Source organism: Poromitra crassiceps (genome assembly GCF_964638095.1).
Source record: "Poromitra crassiceps genome assembly, chromosome: 15".
NCBI lineage: Eukaryota > Metazoa > Chordata > Actinopteri > Beryciformes > Melamphaidae > Poromitra > Poromitra crassiceps.
The window spans coordinates 37,934,459-37,948,895 of record NC_139634.1 but is presented as its reverse complement, the minus strand read 5'-3'; the positions used below and the strand labels follow the sequence as shown (position 1 = coordinate 37,948,895).

At 41.3% G+C, this 14,437-nt stretch overlaps 1 protein-coding gene across 1 annotated transcript in view; it reads left to right on the top strand.

Moving 5' to 3' along the window:
• Positions 1-2,782: 2,782 nt before the first annotated feature.
• Positions 2,783-14,437, top strand: part of abca4a (ATP-binding cassette, sub-family A (ABC1), member 4a) — a gene marked incomplete at its 3' end in the record, with an annotated part of 30,096 nt that continues 18,441 nt past the window's right edge. Inside the window, exons 1-3 of the mRNA XM_083651883.1 lie at positions 2,783-2,892; positions 5,432-5,567; positions 9,452-9,545. Of these exons, the coding sequence (XP_083508009.1) occupies positions 5,499-5,567; positions 9,452-9,545 (163 nt within the window). The 5' untranslated portion in view covers positions 2,783-2,892; positions 5,432-5,498. The remainder of the gene's footprint in view (positions 2,893-5,431; positions 5,568-9,451; positions 9,546-14,437) is intronic.

Sequence of the window (14,437 nt, the reverse complement as noted above, 5' to 3'; positions counted from 1 at the left end):
ACACAAAATGAGTCATGTGATCAACAGATTCTGCAATTCATTTCCCTTCATCTGTGATGGAGCAGAGCAGAGGGAGGAAGCGGTGAATGAGAAACTGTGATTTTTTTTCTGAATATCAGGCTAAGTTTTTTGTAATAGGTCCTAATAATTTGCCATGTTATCTTGATATTAATACTGTGTCATTATTCTAATTTGTGCAAGCGCAGGCATGTGTGTTCCAGCTACATGTGGATTCACGCATGTAGTATGTTTGGTATTAGCTATGTATGTGTAATTATATGTATATGTGGTAGGTAGCCTATGTGTGTATGGGCATGTATGAATAATTAGGAGCATGTGCTATTTGTGTGTGTAAATCAATGCATGTATGTATCCATGTGTATGCATATGTACTGCATATGTTTACATATAACGTAAAGGAATAAGGGTAAGGGCATTTAATAAGCTAGCTAGCTTCAGCCCTAAACCCTTTCGGTCAGCCTTATGTATCTTTTGTTTTTTCTGTTTGTTTTTTTTTCTATTCTGTGAATATTCTTTTCTTTCTGATCGAAATAAACTAACTAACTAACGCTCATGTTCAGCAACTCCGGACTCTGATTCAGGTAATGGGGACTCGACTCATTTTTTGGTGACTCGGACTTGGACTTGAACACTGGGGACTTGAGACTGGATATAATAGTGACATGATAACACTGCCTGCAACTACAGCTACAGGTCGAGACAACTCTCCTGCAATGAACAAGGGCAGGATAACAACCGCTCAACCGCTTTGAAACAAACAAACAAGCAAACAAGCAAACAAACAAACAAACAAACACTTTCTTAGTCTATTAGGCTATTTCTTACAAAGAATATAATGAGCAAACTTTACGGATTTGGGAGTTCAAACGGCTGGTTTAGTGGCTGGCGTTTCTTTTTGTGTTTAGTTTAATTGAGTTTGGCGACCTTACACCGCCTTACCCTTCAAAAATGTGTTGTTTCATCACTTCTACATATAGTTTGTTGTTGAGTCAGCCGGCACATCAGGAGCCTTGTGTTGTGATGAGCTCACTCCCCTCTCACCCACTGCCTGAGCAGAGAGGGAACCAGAGTTAAAGTAAAGGAGAGATGACAGAGCCCAACTAGATTATTCTCAAGAACATATCAAGATAAGATACGTGCAATATTGTAGCACACTTCATAATCTAGCATCATATTTAACTAGAATAGTTCAAAAACATTGTGAGTCCTATAAAGTCGTAATAAATACAGTAAAAGCAAGAAACATAATAGACCCACAGTGGGAGCTACAGTGCAGAGTTTTAGCTGCTGGTTTCTTCAGATAAATCCAACATCAGACCACAGAGGAAGTTGCACAAAAAAGTCTAGTCAGATCAAAGCTGTATAAGACATGGTGCAAATTAGAACTCAAAAAGTGCAAAATATGAAGAATATTAGGTCTCATTGTTTTGCACTCTTGATAGATCAACCTAAAACCTGGTAGCAGTAGTAGGCTATACCTATGCCTATAGCAGCAGCAGTAGCATAGACTGTAAGTAGCAGCAGACAGTAGGCTGAGGCTACTAAGATCAGTTTATTTACTGCGCAGGCCTTGTTTACATTTCCCCTAACAGGATTTTTTGGCTGCATCACAATGGAAACTTTTATTGTGAAACAGACATTAGGCTGATTTGTCCTGTAATTACGAACATGAAGTCCAGATGCTGACCGACAGTAACCCCGCGGTCAACTGCTGCGTCAAGTTACACACACTCAGCCAGAGGGTGACCGAGGGTTTAGTTATTCTGCCTGCAAAATAAAAGCTGTGATTTATCACGTTTAGAATAGAATAGAATAGAATAGAATAGAATAGAATAGAATAGAATAGATTTCTTTATTTGGCCAAGGTCTGCACACAAGGAAATTGTCTTGGTGTGGTTACATGGTGCACAAGTTAGACTACATAATAATTAACAAGAAATGTAGGCTACAAGATATAAACAAATACAAGATATACGTGAGTGTGTGTGGGGGTGTGTGTGTGTGGGGGGGAGGTCTAAAATGGCTTGATTTATATTTCCAAAAATCCAAATAATTCAGTGTTTCCCCCAGAAAAGTTATTCTTGACAATTATAACATATCCTTATGTAGCTTACGCCAACTGCATGCATCCCATGTCAGACTGAATCAGAACCCATTTTATAAAACGGATACAAGAGTCTAACACCCTACCGACAACATCAAAAATCTGCCAAAGAGAAAATAATTGTATTATTGTGACTTTATTTTGTCAGACAATCACATCACTGACAACACTTCCACACGATTGCTGCTATGTTTCCTTTTATTGGATAACAAATATTTATATTTCTGTGTGTGTGTGTGTGTGTGTGTGTGTGTGTGTGTGTGTGTGTTACTGTGCAGATCAAAGCTATAGAATAAATAAATAGTGAATTTCAGAATTTCATAAAAGAGGTGATGAAAATGAACAGATAATGTAACAAAGCTGAATGGGGTATGATTTGGAAGTAACGTGTAGGCTATAGTTCTTCTGGTGGCCTAGTGATGTTGGTTGTATGGATGTTTTGTATTTGTGTTAGCATGTTTTGTGTGTGATCTGTGATGATAACTGGCCATGGGTTTGTGTTGATAACGAATCGAAAATAATAAGCACACAGATGCTTTATTTTGACAACCCTTACCGGATGCGGTGTATGTTAGCGCATGTGGCTTGACGCCGTGCGGTTTGTCAGCAGCGGATGTGTGTCTGTGTTTAGGAGGAGGGTCTGTCGACTCGGTGTGTAGAGTCTGAGAGCAGAGCAGCAGTGGGAGACGCGCCTGGGCAGAGATAACGCAACTTACCTGCTGGCTGATATGAGAGTTTGTCTGGGGCTTCCTCACCACACAACAAAGGTATTTCCTCTGCTGTATTTTCCCCTCTACTTTCTCTCTGACTTGTTGCTTCATGGAGGATTTTGGGGTACAGATAACCTGAGTTAGCCCAGGTAACGTGTGAGGACCAGCTGCTCTTTAAAATGCAGCTCAAAATACTATATGCTACTATTATCAGTGGATTGATTTATTCGTGTGAATTTGGACAGCTCTTTGTTGCCATATCTTATGCATAGTCCAGCCGAAGATAAGATTATACGATAAGGTAATTCCTGGTCAAGCAAAAGATGAAGTCTCGCAAAAAAGAAAAGAAAATGGAAACTAAAAAGGAAACAATAAACTCCAATCAGTGGAAAATTTCGAAGTTTAAGTTAACATGTGTATAAACATGGATTAAAAAACAATGCACGAAGCATGCCATTATGTTTCTTCCATTTAGGTTATTTCCAAAACAATTTGGGAACATTTTAGTTTTATTATATTATTATATTATATTTCATTTTAGTGGCCTAATAGACAGTAGGATGTTCTGTGTGTGTGTGTGTGTGTGTGTGTGTGTGTGTGTGTGTGTGTGTGTGTGTGTGTGTTTGGCTTCAGGGGTTGGAATCAGTAGCTAATAGCTATACTATATTCTGTCCATTCTAATCAGAGGTGAGAGAAAAAATACAAAAGAGTTTAATGGAGTTCCTCCTCCTGCCGCTGGGGGCGTAATCACCTTTGTGTGTGTGTGTGTGTGTGTGTGTGTGTGAGTATGTATGTACTATGTATGTATCTATTTATTTATGTGTGTGTGGGGAGAGGGTGTTGCAATTTTATTGTAATCTACTCTACTACTACTTAAAAACTGATATAACAGTTTAATGACACAAATCATAATGAACTAACTTAATATCCAAAATGTGCATAGATAGCTGTTAGCTGTCAGCGTTTACACTGAAATCAAAACTGAACTGCAGCTGCATTCGAAACCTGCTAAGAGACTGAGCTGATGTAGGCCAAGAGAAATGATCATTTTTGTTTGAAAGAGATTTTAATAGGTGGAAAACTAGAAGCATCAGATGTACCTCGCAGTGCCTGTTACATGTAACAGAAAGCCTAAAAAACACATTATAACACAGACTTTGGCTGTGTGGAAAGTATATTGTAAACCTGAGATGTTTGACTTTTTAATTAGGTTTAATTGATTTATTTCACCAGGTATTTCCCAATTAAATTGACCATCCCTGTTTCTGATCAAAGTCATCATCGGCAGTGGTAGAAAGCTGATCTAATCATGGATTTACAGACTATTTGGGGCGGACTCTCCAGGAACAATGCACCCCCAATTCGACCCCCCCCCCACACACACACACACGCTGCAGTTTGCACTTAATTAATTCACTTCCTCTGATGCAAATTAGCAGAGCTGCTAGGAAGACGTCAGTGATGTGTGTGTGTGTGTGTGTGTGTGGGGGGGGGGGGTGCATTGTTCCTGGAGAGCCTGTCACAAAATGGTGAAAAATGTCAATCAGTGTAGTGCTTGACCCGGATATCCGTTTGTTGGGTACATATTCAGTTTTCAATTTTGGGATTGGGATCTTCGTTTTTTTCCGTCTCTCTCTCATTCTCTAAATGTAGGCACTTGTTAGCAGTGGGGCCGGTCAGAACGAGTGGATATCGAGGAAATGTTTTGGCAGAGAGGAACACCGTGACCTCAGTGGGCTATGGGGGGATGGGGCCGGGGCACATAAATTTTTTCTGGATACACAGATTTGTTATCACAAATCACAAGTCTTTTTACCACTTGCGCAGCCTGTGCAGCACATGGCCAAGAGAAGACATTTTGGGGTGAGTCAGGAATGGATAACATTGATGATGTCATCAGTGATGATGTCATGAGTGATGTAATCAGTGCCAAACTTGGGCTGTTGAAAAATGTAGTTTGCTCGAATGGGCTTGAGTTGCATGAGGTCGCCTGCTGGTTGCTACATGACACACGTGGGCCTGGGCCAAAGTTGAAGAAGAGCAGGCACCCTGCTCGAAACGTCACCACCGGTGCAATAACAGAAACCTCACCTGGCTGGAGCCCTTGCAGTGTGCGGGCTGTTTTATTTCTTTTCCCAGTGTCTTCTTCCAGCTCTACACCTGCCTGATTTCGGCTGTGATGTGCATGTTTTTAACTTTTTTTCCTGGGCCGAACTTGCCCTTGTTTTTTTAAATGTGGTTTAAATAGCACTGCTGCAGAATATACAAATATTCACTGTTGATTACTACAGAATATTCAAGGACCAAAAAAAAGGTCCAGAAAATATTCAGGTAAGAAGCTGGAATCTAATTTGGCCGAATTTGTTGAATATCGGCCGTCACCAGACCAGCTTTATTAGAGTTATCGGTATATCAGCCTTGAAGACCCCGTATCAGTCAAACTTCAGTCTGCCAAATGCCTCCATGTGAGGAGGAAGATCTGAGGATGAGGAGGTGTGATGTTGTCAGCTGCAGATAGAGCAGATGACCTTTGACCCCGGTACCTTGGAGCCACGTGCTGATTGGCTGTCTGAACGTCTCATTGTCTTTTTCCCAGACTGAGGTGCGGGCGGCGAGTCATTTGAGCGAGTGCAGAGTGAGCGCGGAGCAGGACCCGGGCAGAGATGTCCACCGTCTCGACTCAGCTGGGCTTGCTGCTGTGGAAGAACTTCACCTACAGACGGAGACAGAGGGTGAGTGGCCTCTCTCTGAATAAACGATCTGGTGTTGTGTGTGAATGTACTGGAGGAAGACAGCTGGGGAGAGAGAAGTTTAGATCTTTGAGAGCGTGACTGAGTCTGGTCTGATTTGCGGAGATGATTACTATAGATTTATAATCACTTCATTAACTTAATCAACTCTTATGATTGTTATAATCTCTTTCTAAACTCTTATAATATAATCTCTCATTCTAATCTTTTATAATATTACAGTTTCTATTTCGCAATGCTTATAGTCTCATAATATTTCATAAACTCTTATTATCACAATCTCTCTTTCTGTATTTCTAAAATTGCATAATCCTTCTCTCTAAACTCCTATAATCTCTCATTATGATCTTGCTGACTGTGATTTCCACTGACTGAATGAACATCCTTCATATGCTTCTGATAGCATTTTGAAGAAGCAGGATCATTCGTTCTGTTTGCGTAATGCGATGACACTGTAGCTCAAATTAAATATTATTTCATTTACGCAATGGTGATTGGTTGATAGCAGTTGATGTAGTTTGTGTTAAATGTAGCTTCAGGGTTTTTTGATTGCCCGTGACACTTTACACACTGGGAAGTGGGTGGGAATTCAGATCCTGCTCAGATATTTTGGGCTTTTTATTTTTGAACATTAGGAAGAAGACAGAGGTTTTCGGTCTCGCTCTGTCAGGACTCCAGGACTTTTTGTCTTGCTCATTTTTAATGCTGATTTGTTTTTCCCTTCTCATTCTGTAGTTGTCACGAACTCAGTGCTGATCAGAGCAGCGTTGGCTTTTTTAAATTTGTTATATAAATTTAGCTGGGGCTCTTATCCAGAAGCAGATGGGCCCAGTTGCATAAAGATGGTTTAAGACTAGTCTAAGCCATAAGCCCCAAATGCACTGGGAGCAAAACGTGACGCAAGCCGATGCATTTCGACCATTATTCTCACTTTGTTCAGACAGTCTTGCTATAGTGTAGCGCATTTACATGCTTGCTGTATTTAAACTGCCGTCGGATTTGTTTGAGGAGCATAGCGAGACAGACAGGGATGAAAGTGGGCAGAGAGGGAGGGGGAAGCTCAGAGCGCTTTGGTCGCTGCTGGAACCTCATTTGAGGCTCCAAAATTGAAACAGGTTCAGAGTACGGGCGTCAAGGCAGTTTGACACGTCAGAACGCTCTTGGTGTGCATTCGGCCATTTAAAACAATGGGTGGACTTCAAAACGCGAGCGTCTGACGCTCCCAGTGCGTTTGGGGCTTTAGACTGGTCCTGGATTCTCAGGTTGGACTAGGCTAATTACGACTATATTACTAGATATTACAACGGGCTTATTTTGAGGTAGGAATGTCAAGCCCCCCCCCCCCCCCCCCCCCCCCCCCCCCGGCTAATCTTGCGTTCAGAATTTTGTTGTTATGGCAATGAGTCGGCCCAATTGTCAGAGTGGCACATATGTAAATACTGTAGCTGTTAACAGTGGTTCTCAACCTGGGGTCCTTGAGGGGCGATTACTTAATTTACAAGATGTTAACACAGTTAGAGAATGTAGAAGAATGACTGTTTTGATCATGTATGTATCTATCACTCATGGAATTCTGGACAAAATCATACCTGACAATCTAAAAAAATCTTCTCAGATTTGGGTCTAATGTGGACTAAATTAGGGCTCCTTGATATGAAAAAGGTTGCGAATGAGAAAATCACTGACATACAATATGTCAATTATTGATTATTATTATTATTATTATTATTATTATTATTATTATTATTATTATTATTACCTTTATTATAATAATTATTATTATTATTTATTTATTTGGCGGGGGGGGAGTCTGAAGAAGAGAACAAGTCTCAACTGGCCAATAGTTTCAGTTCCTAGATTTCAGTTGTCTGTACACGCAGCCAATAGGAGGTGAAAGGTCAGAGCTACACTGTCCTGATAATAGAAGCAATAACGGTCATGTCTGCCTGAGTCAGCATGTGAGAGAGAAGAGCTGTGAGCTGTGGACATACGAGCCAGGATGGATTCTCAATTCTCTGGTATCAACAATCAGGAAAATAATAATGTTAATAATAATAATAAATATAGCCGCAAGCGGCGATGACGGGGTCCAACCAGTAGTAGTAGTAGTTGCAGCAGCAGCAGTAATAGTAGTAGTAGTAGTAGTAGTGTAATAGTTGTAGTTGTAGTAGAACTGATCACATCACTCATTGATGACATCACAACAATTGACAAGTGATATCACTGATGACATCATCAAGTGCTTGAGTGACATCACTGGTGACATCACCAATTCTATACACAAGTGATATCAGTTATTTACGACAGACCGTTCCAAAATGTAAAATGGGCTGTTATAGCGCCAACCAACATCTAGTAGATTGGTGTAATTCTTTGTTTCTGAGTAGTGGGTGACATTTCCATTTTTTTATCTGCAAAGTTTGGCTGCTGTGGGGCTTATGGTTTCTGAGCTGCATACTGTTTTAGTGCATAATAATAATAATACTAATAATAAACACAACAATTACAATTCCTAACCCTAATAATAATAAATAATGATGCTGGTGATGATAATAATTGAGGGGAATCTTTGTCCGAAGTGCTTGTGTCTGGGTGAGCTCATCTCTCCTCTCGGGTGCTTCTGATGTTGAAGAGGAGGCGAGTCACAGCATGGATCCATTGCTCATTTATTATGAATGAGTTCCTAATAATAAAGACATGAAGATGCTTCCTGCTGCAGACGTTGTGTATTAGGTAGTTAAGAAGCTTTCAAAAGGCTATTTAGGAGTGTGTGTGTGTGTGTGTGTGTGTGTGTGTGTGTGCGCGCGAGCGTGTGTGTTGGGGGGGGCTAATGGTCTCCATTAACCGTGTTTCCAACAACATATTTTGATGTATTGCATTAGAAAAGATTGATGGAAATGGCAAAATATGAGAGAAAAAAGTCCTCGATTTGGCCATTTCTTTTTCTTTCTTTTTTTACATTTGGTTGAGGTGCCTTAAAAAAATAAAGATTTAATGTGCAAAATGGGAGGAACACCTTTTTTGAATAAGTTCTGACGTACTGAACATGTAACTGAGTGTAACACTCACTTTAAAGGCAGCTTGTCAGTGTGGTCTGTTGCGTTCTGCTGGCGGGCTGAACCGGCGCCCGACCGGTCCGACAAACAGCCTGATCATCCTGCAGCAGATCAGATGTTGTTCTGGATCCTAAACAAACAGCCTGATCATCCTGCAGCAGATCAGATGTTGTTCTGGATCCTAAACAAACAGCCTGATCATCCTGCAGCAGATCAGATGTTGTTCTGGATCCTAAACAAACAGCCTGATCATCCTGCAGCAGATCAGATGTTGTTCTGGATCCTAAAGTGTTGCACCTAAAGGCTCTCACTCCGTCCCTAAAAGGCCTTTTGCACGGTGACTCCCACGACCGTTTTGTGCGACTCGTTTTCCAGATATATGACGAGCGTCACAGAATGTGCATTTCTCCTGTGATATCACCGCCAGAAAGAAAGAAATACCAGCAGATTGCATGACACAATCATTATTGCTTACTCTCTCCATCTATCTTGAGAAAAAAAAAATCAAGATATCGAATCGATATTCCTTTGAAGGAACTGATATCGATTCATAAATCCCAATATTCAATCTTTTATTATAATATATTTTCCTGTGGATGCTCGAAGCTTTAACCCCGTTAGACTGGCGTGGTTTGGTTCTTAGCGCAATCAGATCTCGTAACCAGGTTAGAGGGTTCACTGTACAATTTACAGCATTAGTTCTTTGAGAATCAGTGGCGATACCCGGGCCTAGAATTTGTCCAAACCCTGAAAGGAAACTGCGGACATGCTCCTCTGACAGTAAACGCCTTGTTGTTGTTCTCATCACAGGTGCAGCTCCTGGTGGAGATCGCATGGCCGCTGCTCATCTTCTTCATCCTGATCGCCGTGCGGCTCCACTACCCGCCATACGAGCAGCATGAGTGTGAGTCCCCACTTTAGTTACACTGACTACCCGCCATACGAGCAGCATGAGTGTGAGTCCCCACTTTAGTTACACTGACTCGTGACGCGGTCTGAGTTACACAAACACACCACGAGAGGGAAGAACCTCAGTCAAAGCAACTGCATCCAAATCAATCCAGAGTAATTTCCAGGTGTGAGGGGGTTAGAAGACCAGCCATGCCAACGCACCTGAAACAGAATGCATCATTCCATCATAGGTTCACTTGATTTCTAGACCTGCACACATGGATGTGGAGTCAAGTGTCTTTGTTAGTTTCATAGTTCTCGCCACAAAATGATAATTGTATGTATACTAGTGGAGATCCCAGATACAGATTCAACACCAACATCGAACCAGCTGTTCCTTCTCTCAAGAATGATCTGTGTGCCAAATCTCGGATCTTGGATTTTTCTTTTTAAGAAATCCTGCGGACAGACATACAGACAGACAGACAGACAGACAGACAGGCAGGCAGGCAGGCAGACAGACAGACAGACAGACAGGCAGACATACAGGCAGGCAGGCAGACAGACAGACAGACAGACAGACAGGCAGGCAGACATACAGGCAGACAGACAGACAGGCAAGCAGGCAGACAGACAGACAGGCAGGCAGGCAGACAGACAGACAGACAGAAGGAATCAACACAACCTTCAGGATGTCCAATCAACTTTCTCCTGTTTCCCTCACAGTCACCTCCTCCTCAGGCTAGGCTTGTCTCCCATTAACGCCCATTGTCCCCGACCATATCCCACCCCCCATGCGTGCCGCACTCGCACACACACACACACACACACACACACACACACACACACACACACACACACACACACACACACACACACACACACACACACCAACACAATGGCTTGCAGAACGGCCTCTCCACACCTCGTCAACCCTTGAGTCTTTGAAATTTAAATTGTGTGTGGCAGACTTCAGGTTGTTGTCAGGTACTTTGCGGCTGTTGTTGGAAGGTCAAATACTTCAAAAGTAATTAAAATACTTAAAGCTTGCTGCCGTACAAAGGTGTTAATGTCGCAGTGAAAAGACCTTTTCACCTCGTTAGCAAAGTTCCCATGTTATAATATACACCAAGTTTTTCACAATAACCTCCCTCTGTTGTATTGTTTTTTTTTTTTACTCCAACTTTGTGTTTTAGTGGTTATTTAATGTTGTACAGATACAAATACAAATTCCAACTAGTAATACTATCACATACTGTGCTTTTGAACATTCGCCCTGTGTACTTTTCTTTCCCTAACTGATTTCCCATTGGTTTAGGCTTTTGATTGATCCCTCTCTGCATTATGTCCCGCCTCCAAGATGCTCTCAAAATGCTGTTTAACTGTGACTTAAATGTCCTGACCTGGGGCTTTAGATTCCATATGATATCAGCAGAAAGTATATACATAATACTCAGAAACAGCAGACCGTCCACTTATTTATCTCCATTAGTTAAACTTTAAAAGCATCTTCCCAGCAGTGCCCAAAACTGCACATTTAGCATCATTTTCAAATTCCTGGTCACAGGTTCCTCGTGTTGAGAGTGTTTTTTTACCGACCAGGTGCATCATGGGAGGATTTTGTGGTGGTAAGGCTAATCAATCTTCTGGAGCAGGTCCAGCTGCCTCTGATAGTCCCAGTTGTTTATCTCCAACTGTTGTTGACTTGTATCTCCAGGAGCATCGTGACCCTTGCACCTACAGTATATGAAGATAGGAGGTTTTATAGGAGAAGGTTGACAGGTTACTGAGGACATTTGATATCGGCTGCAGCTAATGGAAGAAGTGCGATTGGCAGCTTACTGTACAGCCTCTTGGATACATGTTTTATTTGACTGACTATTATCTGACTTTACTGATTGATAAATTGGCCTCTTGGAGGAAGTCTCGGGTTGGCCGAGCTGTTGTTTCTCACCATTGTTCTTGCCGTGCATTGTTAGCACTTTAAAACCGTTTAAAGAAGGCAAAATAGTTGTGAACTCGTGTGCAGGACTGAGTTTACGTTTTGAACGATGCACCAAAGATTACCTGCAGTCTGCAACTCTAAAACTCCAAATCCAGTTTGGAACAAACTCAAGAAATTAGCTGCAAGTACCTGCTGTTTAAAAAAATAAAAATCATATAACACACATATCAATAATAATAATACTATTATTATTATTATCATTATTATTATTATTATTATTATTATTATTATTACCTATAATAATAATAATAATAATATTATTATTATTAGTTCAGCTGTACTTGGCTCCTGATGCCAAGCGACATTATAGATTCCTCTGGTCTTTAGTCCTGCAGAGTCCTGCCTCTTTCCCCTGTTGATTTATCAGTGGACTTTATTGGTCTTTTAGCCTTTATGGCCTTTATGGCCTCCTGTAGTAATCTCACTATCGAGGGTCTGTATGTGAGAGCTTGTGAAGGTCACAGAGCCCCGGGCCGTCTGGCACGAGGACAGGCCGACGATTACGTCATCACATTTTCATCTCCTAATGCTGACTCATCAGCTGGACCTATACTTGAGATTAGTTTGGCTTCATCCATCATGAATGTCACTCAGATCATTCTTCTCTATCAGTTCAGCTAGACTCTCTGACTCTCTGACTCTCTCCGCATTGATTTCCAATGTAGTCAACACAGTCGAAATAAAGTTCAATTCCTGGATCACCAGCATTCAAAGTAGGACTAGTCAATATGGTGGAAGCATAGACTGTAAAAAAAAAAGAAGAGATTTTATTTTTATTTTTTACCTTTATTTATACAGGGAAAGGCCCTTGAGAGCGAACTCTCATTTACAAGAGCGCCCTGTTACAAAGAACACATACAGAAATGTACAGACAGAGATGGCCGTAGCCTCGAGATTGATTGACATTTTGGCCGCTGCCATCTTGGTTCTCAGTGAGAACCAAGATGGCAGCGGCCAAAATGTCAATCTTGTGTGAGTCAATCTTGTGTGAGAACTTCTCACACAGCTGTCACGAGACCAGGGGTTTCCAACAGAGCTACTATATCGGCAAGCTGCATGATCAGTGGACTAGCGATGCAGAGACTAATTTCCCTGATGACTAGTCTATTTTTTTTTAAACAGACGAGCAGTAGCACGGTTACCAACTCACACATTTCTGGAGTGTGACACACACTCTTTCACCTTCAATCTCACCGGCTCACTCTGCACAAACAATTATCACGCCAATTAACGCGCTGGAGTCGTCACATGTCCAGAGCAGAAAGCAGTCTGTCTGCTGTTTATCGGTCTAACCCAGTGGTTACCGAACTGGTGTAGGCCTACTTGGAGGTGCTAAAGGGGGTATTTGAGAGAAAGGGGAAAATGGAAAAATGTAAGAATAAATCATGAAAATAAATGAAATGTTAAAATAAATCTGCTCAGGAGCAGGGTTGGGAAGTAACAGAATACATGTATTCAGAAAATATTACTACCGTATTTAAAATACAAAAGGTGGCATTCTGAATGCACAGTTACTTTCTTTAAAAATATAATCATTGAAGGGAATACTTTTATTTGTTTTGTTTTATTTGCTCTAAAATTCACATGACGCGCGCAAGTTGTGCACACAGTGTACCTGCCTCCCAACTACCCTGCTGCTGGATTACATTTGTCTTTAAACAGTTCCAGGACAAAACATAACACATTTATATTTACATATTTGCATAAATTATTGGAAGGATATACATAATTACCCAGCTCAGAACTGTCTTTTTGAGAGATAAGATGTAACCCATTTTAGTGTATGTATTTCACATGAAATCTCTACAACAATTACATAATCAATTTCCAAAGATAGGACTCTTCAGATTGCTGGCAAGGCCAAGCTATACATTATGATGATATTTATTATATAGTGTAACTTTCTCCTCACCTGTGTGCAAATCCTTATGTAGGCCTACTACACTGAGGCCTGCATGAGGGGATTTTAGCACAAGAAAAGTTCTCCTTTGGAAAATGAATGACTGTGAAATTTGGTAAGATGGCTGCATCATAACCGTAGGATTTTCTTTGACTTGATTAAGATTGTGACAGATTGGTTCATCTTCATCTTCATCAAACTCTCCCCTCGGGTTGAAGCCAATATCACGGTAATCATAAGTACGGTGGCCGTTCCATGACATCTTCAGCCAAGCTGAACCTAAACCAAGCAAAACATTTTGAGATGTACTCAACTCCATCCAAATCTGACAAACAACCATCACAAATTTGACAAATTTGATTTATTTAATCCGTGTCAAATTAAACCCTTTTATCATCTCTATAGATAATAGTGACAATATGTAAGCCATTACCCCAACTCTTTAGTTTGGTTTCTTAGATGTTTATTCACTCCTGTGTTTTTAATGTTATATCTCCATGGAACAATTATTTTGCTTTTGTCTACCTGATGGACTAAAATAGATATCTTGTGCGATACACTGGACCACTTTTGGCATATATTGGTTATCAATACAGCTTATTAAGAATGGAATAGTAAGTAGGTGAAGGGTCAAACCCAGAGATCACAGGATAAGCATGTATGAGAAATGAAGTAACAGGAAAGAAAGAGGGAGAGAGAGAGACAGAGAGCAGATTTCCTCCTCCGTTGAAACTGACCAATCACACGGACCGATGTTAAACCCTCGGACCCGTCCGTGTGGATTTGTCTGAATTCCAGGAAGCTTGTTGTCTTCCTGTTTACCTCTCAGAAAGCAGAAGCGCCGGCCCGGCCGAGCACTTTCAGTTCTGCACGGGGTCTTCAGGAGGGGGAAATAGTTCTGCTGTGATTCACACGGCATGTGAGGCGAGGCATGTTGAAACCGGTCGCCGCACGCCACACTGGTCACAGCAGCCCAGACTGCGATACGATACGCAGGGGG